Genomic DNA, 12,965 nt, shown 5'->3' with positions numbered 1-12,965 from the left:
ACTGCTAAAAAATTTGATTTTAATTGCATAAAAGTTTGAGCGTGGTTAGTAGTGGGAAGGAGATCAATTGTTCGATGCTGTTGGCACACTTTCCCTCGATGAGTCTTTGGACTCCCTGGAGGTTCACATAATAATAATAAATACAAATTCTAATAATAAAATATTAATATTGTTTATTAGTTCTGTTCTAATTTAATTAACTTTTCTCTTTGTAGATAAAATAAAAAAACCATGCATGAAACACAGACTTGATTATCCTGATTACTCCTCAATATTTCAGTCTACTGATGTTCCATCTAAATGTTCTAATGGAGATGAAGAACCTTACATTTATGAAAATAATACAGAAGAAAACTCACTTCAGGTATTTTTTTTTTTTCATTATGGAATATCAAATTATATACACTGCATTGCCAAAAGTGTCTGGACAGCAACTCTTTGTATTTCCCATCAATACAGTGTTGCTGTCAGTATGAGCTCAGACCTCTTTTCACTGCTGTTACAGCCATTACCTTTTGGGTTAGGCTCTCCACTAAGTTCTGGTAAACTTCCACTGGGATTCATTTCCATTTCCCTTAGTATTCCGAACAGCTGATGGGTGTTAGTTGGGTGAGTAGGTCTGGCATGCAACCTTCATTCCAGCTCATCCCAAAGATGTTTAGTATGGTTGCAGTTTAGTTCTTCCATCTCATATCTTCAAACAATAGAACTAAGGCCCTTGCTTTATGAGCAGGTGCATTATCGGGCTGATACAGGAAAGGGCCTATTCCAAACTGTTGCCACAGTATGAGAAGAATGGAATTGTACAAAATGTCGTGGTAGGCATCAGCATTTAACGATCCAGACACAGAAACCAATGGGACCAGTCCAAACCAGGAAAAACACCCTCTCCCCCAGACCATTGTGCTACCACTAAATTTCACGGTCAATACAAGACATTTCTGTAAGTATCGTTCACTATGCATCTGCCAGGTTTAGACATGTCCATCGGATTGCCAGATTATGTACCACGATTCATTTCTCCTCAGGATCCTCTTCCATTGACTCATAGTCCAATGACAATGTTGTTTGCACTATTCCAGATGACCCCAGACATTGGCAAGTGTAATCAAGGGCTTGTGAGCCACAGCATCATCATGAAACCCAAGGGCAAATATCTCCTGGTGAATGGTTCTGTCAGTGGCATTCATTCCAGTCATCGCAAATGACCTTCACTCATGCAGAAGTCGTTTGCAATGGTTGCTAAGGCTGACTGACAATTTACTTTACAACACGCTTGAGAATTCACCAATCCCAATTTGTCAGTTTCTTAGACCTATCAGTTTGCAGGAGGGATTTGGTGGTTCCATCACATATCTACTTCACGATAACCTCACTGACAATAGACTGGGACACATGCAATGTGACAGAAATCTCTCAGACCAAATGACCAAACTTGTGGGCTCTGACTATCACACCATGTTCAAACAGACTCAACTCTTTTTGTTCCTCATCTTGATGACAAATAATGTTTGCACTGCTAATGCCCACACTTATATTACATTATGTACGTGTATCTGCATCATATGGCTGAGCCAGTGTAGAACTATGGGGGAAGTCTGAAGACTTTCGGCAACATAGTGCGTGTAGAAACATCAAAAAAGTTCATAGATTAATATTTTTAATGTTATTTATTTTATTTTATTTCTATATTGATTTATTTCTTCCATCAGTATGAATGATTGTCATCCACAGTGATATGGTCATCTCTGACACCTATCACACATTTTTAATGCATTTGTACATGCAATAAAATAATAAATAATGTTTATCATCATCATCAAATTCCTGCCATGTACCCTCAAGGGGTGTACAGGATATGACAGTACTACATGAAAAAATTACATCATTACTAACTTCCTATCTACAATTTTCCTCCAAATCAGTCTGTTACTTGTCAAGACTCCAACATTATCAGATCTTATATTTCTATCGTCTAAGGCACTTTGTACCGTATCAATCCACCTATATCTTGGTCTTCCTCTGGGTCGTTTTCCTGCCAACCTGGCAGAGAACACTTGTTTTACTAATCTTTCCTCTCCCATTCTATTTAAGTGACCATACCATCTGAGATTAGCTCTGCTAACGCATTCCTGGATGCTGACAATGTCAAGTTCTTTCCTAATATCCTCATTTTTAATATGATATTGCCATTGATGCCATCTGTTCACGCCTCTAATCTTTCTCAGGACTCTCATATCTGCGGTCTCTAGTCTTTGGTCAAGTGTTTTACTTCTGACCCAGCTCTCAGATCCATAAGTTAAAATTGGTTTGAACACAGTCTTGTATACAGCTAATTTAGTGTTCCGACTAATTTCTTTCTTATTCCATATGAATTTATTCAATTGACTTCCCACCATACCAGCTTTGCTGATTCTGTTGTCTATTTCTATATTTAGTTTACCATCTTCAGTAAAAATTGTGCCTAAGTAGCTGAAATGTTTTACTTGTTCCACAGGTTCTCCATTCACAACACAGTTGACATTTTCAATGATTCTGCCTATTTTCATTGTCTTTGTCTTTTTATTGCTGACCTTCATACCATATCTATTACAACAGCTATTCAATTTAGTCAGAGAATCTTGCAGACTTGTAGCGGATTTATTTAGAAGTATAACATCATCCGCATAAAGCAAAGAGCTGACATTAACATCTCCAATTTTGATATCAGGTTTAATACCACATTCCTTCATAATGTGATCCATATAGATAATGAATAACAGAGGGGATAATGTACATCCTTGTCTCACACCAGATTTAACATTAAACCATCTTCCTGTACTTCCTTCAATTCTAACTGCTGACTCACAACTCACATAAAGACTAAGTATTGCTTGATATAATGCCCCATTGACACCATATAACTGCAGCGTATTGAATAGCATCTCTCTTGGCACCTTGTCAAGCATTTCTTGACAAGGTGCCATACTTCAGCATTTCTGGTCGAATATCATCTACTCCTGCTGCCTTTCCACATTTCAAGCCTTTGATGGCTTTTTCTACTTCATGTATGGATATGTATTCCTGACTGCATGCCTGGTCAGTGTTTTTTATCACTGTGCTGTCATCACTGCTTGTTTCATTTAGCAGTTTTTCAAAGTAATTACTCCATACTTCAAGGATATCTTTTTCTCCTGTTTTCATTTCACCTTTATCATCTCTAATTCCTTTTACAGCACTCTTTCCTCCATTCCTAAGCTTCTTCAACAACCTCCAGAATATTTTGCCACCTTCTTGATATTTATTTTCTATATTCTTGCCAAAGTCCTCCCATGACTTTTGTTTAGCTAGTTTTACACACTGTTTAGCTTTCTTACATTTGTATCTGTATTCTGTAAGAGTAAAAGCTGACTTATTTGCCAGGAACTTTTGATATGCTTTCTTCTTTTCCTTCACTGCCTCTTTGCACACAACCTCACCACATGCCTCTCTGGCAGAATCAATCAATGTTTCCTTCAGAGTTTGCCACTGAATCTCCAAGGTTTGATTCCTGTTCTCAAACTCTTTCATTTTCTTTTCAATAATATTTCTGTATTTTAGTCTACAGTTTACATCTGAGAGCTGCTCAACTTTTATTCGCTTTAAAACTTTCTTACATGTTATTCTTTTCAATATGAAATTCAATTTTATCCTGCTCAAGACTAAATAGTGATCACTTCCAATTTCAAATCCTCTGTACACTCTGGTGTCCTGCACCAGGGAGAAAACATCACTATCAACAATAACATAGTCAATGAGACTTTTCTTATTCCTAGCCTCTTCTCTCCATGTGAATTTGTGCACATTTTTATGTTGGAACATGGTGTTAGTAATAACCAGTCCATGTCCTGAGCAGAAATCCAACAGATATTTGCCATTATTATTAGCTTTGCTCTTTTCTCCAAATTTTCCCAAAATATTTTTGTATGTCTCACAATCATTTCCTACTCTACTATTTAGATCCCCAACAAGGACCAACTTTTCCTTTTTCATTGTGTCAGTTGCTTTTTCTAAAGCCTCAAAAAATTCCTCCACTTCTACCTTAGTAGAACCTTCTGTGGGACCATAGGCACAAATAAGTCTCATTGTCCAGTTCCCCATTCTCATATTTGCCCACATTACTCTACTTGAGACTGACTGCCATTCAAGAAGATTAGCCTCGTATTTTGTGTTGAATACTATGGCTACTCCTTCTTTTCCTTGATTGTCATTGCCTGAATATAACATTTTGTATTTATTGCTCAGAAAGATCTCACCAGTTTTGGTCTTTTTTGTTTCAGTCACCCCTATTATGTCGATCTGGTACTTATCTAATTCCTCAGCTAGCTCCATTTCTTTGCCATTCAGGCTTCTTACGTTCATAGTACCGATCTTTAACTCTGGTGATGTTGAGTTGGGGTTTGTTTTCAGAATTGTTCCATTAGCTGACTTTTCGCTGTTCGCCCTGGTTCCCTGGCGAAAACAACGGGGGCCTTGTTTAACCGGGCGACGCCCCAGCCGGCATGAAATTTTGTCATGTTGTACCATCATTTTTTATTTTGGTTTAACCAATAAGAATACAATTTGGTCGGCTAAATCCCAAATTGCCAGCCCATCCTCATTCGTTCAGTATCAAAGTAGATACCCAACAGGGTGCACCACGAGAAGGTGAGGATTGGACATTAGGTCAGAAGCCCTGGTCGGTTCTCCGCATTCCTTTAAAGGCTATGTGGAGGTCTCCTCTCAGTTATACAGCTTTGAATATGAATAATTTTGAATAATAATGTTTATTATTTATTAATAATATCATATTTTAACAAAATACTATATTTATCAAATTTTTGTGGCTTCTCACATAGCATCTATGGTAGCTTTCATTAATAAAAATTATTGACCTTAAGGGAACATTTAAATTTGTAGGAAGAAATAGAAGATGCATTAGACAATATTATATAACTGTAGAAGGTGCAAACAAATATTTGAGCAGATAGAACGGTATGTGTAATGTCACATTGCAGGCTTCTCAATCAGATTGAATTTCCCAGATATTCTAAATTGCTCTTATGATCAACTCTCACTATTAGCAAACCACTGCTATAGTGAAATCGCTCTATAACAAACTAGCAAAAGAGACCTAGCCCAAACATTATATAATAAGTGCAGTTTTTATCTATCCTCTTACCTGATAGGCTCAATGATATGGAATGCCAAGACATTGGATTAACCATCCTATAATAGCAAAGCATTTAATTAAGTTTCATCAGAAAATAATTAATGTTATGCCAAAGCAATTAATCATCCCTACATACTCTTCTGTGTCTGTCAGTTCCATGTATTTTTGGTCTGTTTGTCATGTGAGATGAAAAATTGAATTTCCAATTAAAATGCTGCTACCTCTGTTGAGACTACTAATTCACATTCAGCTGAAAAGCTTTTTGCACCCTAGACAGAATTTAAACACACATGTTTCCAACTAAAGGTTGTCATTACCAACTGAGCAGTGGAGGCTCTATATGTGAGCTAATGATAATACAGATATATTGTATAAATAATTATTTATTAACGTGAAATTTTCACTTGTGTTATAGTATGAAGTGAATAGAAGCACACAAACAGAAAAATTAACCATGAGACACTGTTTTAATAAGGCAACAACACTAATTAATATTAAAATCAAATTGTTTTAAATTAATTTAAAACATTTAAAATTAAAATAAAATATTACTTAAATTAAGGGGATATTAAATCCCACATAGTTTTAAAACCGAATAAGAAACTAAAAGATTGGAATCAGAGAGTTTCTTGCCGAATATAGTAAACTATAAAGTATCGGCGACACTAGCGTTAGCCAATGCAAATGATCCTAGTACGTAGTACAATACCGGACGACTCGTTGCAAAGGTGGGGGAAGTTCAGATCGCTATTCTTAGGTATTTTCCATAATGTAAAAACACATTTCCTAGGAAATGTATGCTGTTATTACATTATGGAGGGAGGTCACTACCCAGACCGGTTTCAGTCTTTTTTGAGGCTTCATCAGTGAGTAGCTAGACCTAATACCAAAGTGTATAGCGAAAAGAACTTATGTACTCTGCGAACGAGTTTTCCAAACAGGTGCAACCATTAAGTTACTTAAGTATAAAGAGCTAATAAGCTTCATTTCGGCAATGAAAACATTACTTAAATTAAGGGGATATTAAATCCCACATAGTTTTAAAACCGAATAAGAAACTCAAAGATTGGAATCAGAGAGTTTCTTGCCGAATATAGTAAACTATAAAGTATCGGCGACACTAGCGTTAGCCAATGCAAGTGATCCTAGTACGTAGTACAATACCGGACGACTCGTTGCAAAGGTGGGGGAAGTTCAGATCGCTATTCTTAGGTATTTTCCATAATGTAAAAACACATTTCCTAGGAAATGTATGCTGTTATTACATTATGGAGGGAGGTCACTACCCAGACTGGTTTCAGCCTTTTTTGAGGCTTCATCAGTGTAAAGTATAAAGTATTAGTATAAAGTATTAAGTATAAAGAGCTTATTAGCTCTTTATACTTAAGTAACTTAATGGTTGCACCTGTTTGGAAAACTCGTTCGCAGAGTACATAAGTTCTTTTCGCTATACCTTTGGTATTAGGTCTAGCTACTCACTGATGAAGCCTCAAAAAAGGCTGAAACCAGTCTGGGTAGTGACCTCCCTCCATAATGTAATAACAGCATACATTTCCTAGGAAATGTGTTTTTACATTATGGAAAATACCTAAGAATAGCGATCTGAACTTCCCCCACCTTTGCAACGAGTCGTCCGGTATTGTACTACGTACTAGGATCACTTGCATTGCCTAACGCTAGTGTCGCCGATACTTTATAGTTTACTATATTCGGCAAGAAACTCTCTGATTCCAATCTTTGAGTTTCTTATTCGGTTTTAAAACTATGTGGGATTTAATATCCCCTTAATTTAAGTAATGTTTTCATTGCCGAAATGAAGCTTATTAGCTCTTTATACTTAAGTAAAATAAAATAATTCTTATGACATGCATAGCCAAGGAGCATTATCCCCCATAAGGGGAGAAAGAGAGAAGTTACTCAAAGACTACATGGTTTCTTCAATAAAGTTATTTACTTTCTTTACCAAGAATATCAAGATTAACTTACAAGATAAAAAGATGATTTCAGAGTCTCTCTGTCTCATAATACAGAACAACATTCTGTATCATCACATATTTGCTGTGTTCCAGATGTTTTTAAACTTTTTTTCATTCTTTCAAAGCAATTGGTCATTGTCGCTAGAGGGCCGGGGGAACGGTCGTGTTTTCAGGGAGCTCCCGAAAGCTAAGTACAATTTTGAATGGAAATTAGAATATATGTTAAAAATCATAACGTAATATTGTCTAAATTTGGTAGCTTGTTGTGTCTGTGTGATTTTGGTGTAAATTCCGTAAATTAATTTAGTCTTTAACGATACGTTTCATATATTTGAATATGGCACCAATGCGACGTAAGATAATGGCGTCCAAAAATACAACGCCATTGTTCAAAAACTATAATGTGAGATAATTTGTCCAATGTGATGTGTGTGTGGAATGTATGCATTCCCGAATGAGGCTGGAGTATGGATTGAAAGTGATCGTGGTGGGAGAATGTGTAGAAAGTGTATGCAAAGTGAGGAGTCGAAGTATGTGTCAGGTTGTGAGACAGTTATGGTTGAAGAAAGCCAGAATGCGAGTGAAAATAGTGGCTCGATAGGGAATTGTGGTGTACAAGATGGCAATGTGAGCGGTGATCTAAGAAAGAGTGAGAGCAATTATACAGAAAGAGGAAATGGTTTGAATGATAAAAAAAATGAGGAATTATTTGTAGGAAGTGAGATCGCTAGGCTGCGCGCAGTGATACAAGATGCGCAGCGGCAATTAGAGCATCTGCAAAACTCTTTCCAGAGTGATTCGGCTAACGTAAATAAACAACGTGGGCGAGTTTCCGAAATGAAGGAGAGAGTGTTGTATGGTGACTCGTTATTAAGAGGAGTAATAGATGGGAGTGTAACTAAATCGTACTTACCGGGTGCGAAATTTAAGGATGTAAGTGAGAGCATTAGAGTGCAAAAACAGAGGGTGAAAGAAATAACAATTGTGGCTGGTACGAATGAATTGAAAGGTGATAAATTTTTTATGAGAGAGGACTTGAAAGTATTGTTAAAGGTAGCGAAAGAAAAGAGTGACAGAGTTAGAATGGTGAGTCTGCTACCGTGGTATGACAGAGAGGAGTTTAGAAGGAGGGCCATAATCGCAAATGATATTATGCGCAGGTTATGCGGATGGTGTGGTGTGGAATTTGTGGACGTGTGGAATGAGTTTGATGGGCGAAAGGACTTATACAAGATGGATGGCCTGCATTTGAATGGACTTGGTGTGCGGAGACTGGAAAAAGTGTTGCTGAATGAAGTGAAAATGGATGTGCAGAACCAGGGAAACTAGAACTACCAAGGAGGGGGGGAAGTGGATATCCAGACATCAGTGAGACAGTTGAGTGTAAATAATGTACCTGAGCCAGCAATAAGGACAAAAAATGGGAATGGGATATTTAGAATAACTCATCAAGATAGGGGTGGGACAAAGGGAACACTGCAATTCGTGTATACTAATGCCAGGAGTATTAGGAACAAGAAGGAAGAATTTTTGGCCTTGATTGGCTCTTCCTGGCCACAGGTTATTGGCATTAGTGAAACATGGCTGACGGAAGATGATATAGTTAGTGGGATAGAATGTGTAGGTTATAGTATGTTTAGGAGGGACAGAGAGAATAAAATTGGGGAGGGGTGTTATTGATGATAGCTGATGAACTGCAGCCAAGGAGAATTGAAGTATTGCAGGATAGTGAAAGGAGCTCATTTGAGGCTATTTGGTGTGAGATTGATACTGGCAGAATAAAATATACAGTTGGGTGCTGCTATAGACCAGGTGGTGGAGATGGTATGCATAAATAAATTGATGAAATGAGTGGAAGGAGGGTAATTATTATGGGGGATTTCAACTATGGTAACATTGATTGGAAGGAGGAGAGGACACATGTGAGGAAGGAAATGGATTTTATTCAATTATTAAGGGATAACTATCTGAAACCGCATGTAATTGAAAATACTAGGGGTGTGAGAGTGCTTGACCTGGTAATAGTATCTGAGAATTTGACTGTAATGAATATGACCATGTTGCCACCTATTGGTGAGAGTGATCATAAGGTCTTGACCTGGGAGGTGGCTAAAGGTGTGAAATTTGTGATTAAGACAGGGTATATGTGGAATTACCGTGCTGGCAAGTATGACAAGCTTAGGAGATTGCTTGGATCAGTGCCATGGCATGTACAGCTGCAAGGGCTGGACGTCGATAGAACATGGGAAGTGGTCAAGGAGCATTTACAGGAGGTTATGGCTGATTGTATACCTAGGGTCCGAATAGTAAAACAAGTAGGGGTTAAATGGATGAATAACACCATTAAGCTTGAGCTGCAAAAAAAGAAACAACTGTGGAGGGAATTTAAAGAAAGGGGTGACCTGCAGGCACACGAAAGGTATAAAGTACAGGCCAGAAGGGTAACGAGTGTGGTAAAAACAGCAAAAGCCGATTATGAAAGGAAACTAGCTATGCAAGCAAAAGAGAATCCCAAACAGTTCTTTCAATATGCTGCAAGCAAGAAAAAAACTGTACATGGCAAAATGATTTTAAGGAATGATGATGGTAAAGAGTTCACTGAACCAGTCGATATAGTGGAGTTACTGAGCGCGCACTTTGCAAAAGTATATCATCCAGGTGGTGACGTTGAAAAAATGAAGGGACCATTAGTTTATATGGGAATTGTGATGAATGAAGTCGAGGTGAATAGTCTATTACAGAACCTTAATGTGAATACATCTGTGGGATTGGATGGTATACCGGCACGGGTCTTGCATGAAGCGGCTAATGAATTATCAGTGCCCTTGACCATGTTGTTTAATCTGAGTCTCAGGTCTGGCTTAGTCCCGAAGGCGTGGAAAGAGGGGAAAATAGTTCCACTGCATGAAGGAGGATCCAAGACTATGGTTGCAAATTACCGACCGATCAGCATATCAGGAGTCGTTGTCAAGGTCTTGGAGAAAGTAGTCAAGGGAAAAATACAGGAATGGATTGATGAAAATGAGATACTGTACAGAGGACAGCATGGCTTTGTGAAGGGTAGATCATGCCTCAGTAACTTGCTCAAGTTTTATAACAAGGTGATGGCTGAACTGGATAAGGGAAATGGGTTTACAGTGATACTGCTGGACCTGGCAAAGGCGTTTGACAGGATACCACATGGAATTCTAATCCGTAAACTACAACATATGGGAATGGATATAGGGTTGGTGAGATGGATAGCTGGGTGGTTGATGGAGAGATATCAAAGAGTAGTTTATTCAGGAGTAGAGTCCAAAAAACGGCCTGTGACTAGTGGTGTGCCACAGGGTTCTGTTCTTGGACCACTGCTGTTTAATCTGTTCATTAACGATATAGGGAAGGGTCTAAGTGGGACAGTTCATTTGTTTGCTGATGATGCAAAGTTGGGTAGGGCGATAGTGAATGCAGAAGATGTCAAAGTCTTGCAAGATGACTTAGATAGATTGGAGTTCTGGACTAAGGAGAATGGATGTCAATTTAATGTGACAAAATGTAAGGTTATGCATTTCGGAGTGAAACGATTAGCAGCAGTATACCACATTGGTGGAACTGTACTCCAAGAGATTGATGAGGCCAGGGACTTGGGAGTGTTGGTGGATAGGGAGATGAAGTTTAGGGGGCACATTGCGAAAGTAGCTAAATCAGCTCATCAACTCACTTGGTTGTTGAAAAATACCTTGACGAGCAGAGAAAAACAAGTTATTGTACCTCTGTACCGAGCCCTGATAAGACCTCATCTCGACTACTGTGCCCAGATTTGGTCACCTCGGTTCCTTCTTGATGGGGAGGAGGTTGAGAGGATCCAGAGGCGAGTGACTAAGATGATAGCAGGTCTATGGAATGAACCATATGAGAACAGGTTGAAGATTTGTAGGTTGCAGAAACTAGTTGATAGGCGGAAAAGGGGAGATATGATTGAGACATTCAAATTGCTAAAAGGATTCTATAGGATTAATTCAGATGATATTTTTGAGATCAGGACTGGTGGTGGGAGAACTAGGGGACACCCATGGAAGCTGGGCAAGTGCGTGGTTAGCAGGGGTGTTAGAGCTGGGTTCTTTACTTTTAGAGTGGTAAATGAGTGGAATAAGCTGCCAGAGTCTGTTGTGGGTGCTATGACAGTGAGCGAGTTCAAGGCATGGTATGATAGATACTGTGATAATGTTGAACTGCTGTGTGAACATGATGTTTAGGGCCTCCCTCGATGAGTCTAAAGACTCCTGGAGTAGCCCGTGGTAATAATAATAATAATAATAATAATATTTATTTGGCCAGCCTGGCTGGCCAAGCGTTAATGTGTCCGCTCTCCAGTCAAGAGGCTGCGGATTTGAATCCCGTTGTGGGCATGCATGGATGATTGTCTGTGGAAATACTAGTGGTGGTGGTGGTCAGCGGTAGATAGTGTTGGTGTAGTTGTGGTCAGTTGGTGGATTGTGAGGTGGAAGCAGAGTTGTAGAGTAGATGTCCTCCCTCAATGAGTCTTTGAACTCCCTGGAGGTGATAAATAATAATAATATCAAAGGATTTTATCATCTGGAATTATGTTACAGGTGATTCTCTTTAATTTTTTTGTAAATGATTTAAGCATTGTGGTCTAGTAACAATCTGTGAATTATTTTTTTTGTAGGCTTAGTGAATAATATGAATAACAATTAGTCATGAAGGGGATGTTCTATGACAACATTTCCTTCATAACAATTAGTCAGACTTCATTCACAGGAATTCTGGGGGTATGGGGAATTATTTTTTTGTAGGCTTAGTAGTGAATAATATGAATAACAATTAGTCATGAAGGGGATGTTCTACATTTCCTTCATAACAATTAGTCAGACTTCATTCACGTGCATTCTGGATGTGTGTGTGGGGGGGAATTCTTACTACAGTAGCAAGTTCATAGGGAAATCCTCTGAGGCTGCATGTATTAGAACTCATGTCTACCCTTATATTACAGAGTAATAGAGAATTGGTAATTAACTTAATAAGCTTGAAAATGATGAGGATGACAGGTAAATTGTATTACACTTGATGATGAAGTGATATTTGTCTTATCTCCTCTCCCTCTCATTTTTAGGTGGCACCTATCAGATTTATATCTTTCATCCATCTGTACTCAAGTTATTTTGGGACTCTTGCTTGATACATCCTATGTTTGGTATTTGAATGATCCCTTAAAAGTTTTTTTCATTCAAACTATTTCTAGGGGATACAAAGAGACAATATATGTCAACGTTATGTATTTCAGTAACTCTGCTCTAGCTGAATGGAACTTAATAAAATTTCAGTAATTTAGCTTTGGTCTCATTTGGATCATTTTTATTGACATAATTATTCATACTAATATTAATAGTGCTGCACTGATAATGAAATTAAATGAACTTTTGCATTCATGATCCATAAATACAATACAATAATTGAAGGATTATTGTAACAATTTTAGTGAAGTGAAGTGACTAAAAAAAATTCCATGCTTTGCAAATTTGATACCACACCCGTGATCCTTTTGTCTTGTTCAGAATCTGTGAAACAAAAGATAACTGCAAACAAAAAAGTGATGAAAAAGTCACTTTTTTAATTGGAAGCCTTCTGAATCCACATAACAGTCATAAAAGTATTTGTGTTTTGTGTTAGTTTTTACTGGTGTTGTTTAATAGCTATCTGCGAATGAACAAAAATGCATTGATGTATATACATACAAATGTGGATGTTGCTCTGGGATGAATAATGGAACAAACACTTGTATATCAATATTTTTCCTATAGTTATTGCGGTATTTTCAG

General features: G+C 37.9%; 1 protein-coding gene across 1 annotated transcript in view; it reads left to right on the top strand.

Moving 5' to 3' along the window:
- The window catches only part of LOC150107750 (uncharacterized protein F54F2.9), a 304,144-nt gene that overhangs the window by 150,086 nt on the left and 141,093 nt on the right, over nucleotides 1-12,965 (top strand). Inside the window, exon 7 of the mRNA XM_090392180.1 lies at nucleotides 216-364. Within this exon, the coding sequence (XP_090248306.1) occupies nucleotides 216-364 (149 nt within the window). The remainder of the gene's footprint in view (nucleotides 1-215; nucleotides 365-12,965) is intronic.

Source organism: Typopeltis vanoorti, chromosome 4 (genome assembly GCF_054136105.1).
Source record: "Typopeltis vanoorti isolate ZY-2024b chromosome 4, IOZ_Tvanoo_1.0, whole genome shotgun sequence".
In the NCBI taxonomy this organism is placed as follows: Eukaryota; Metazoa; Arthropoda; class Arachnida; order Uropygi; family Thelyphonidae; genus Typopeltis; species Typopeltis vanoorti.
This window is presented reverse-complemented; position numbering and strand designations above follow the sequence as displayed.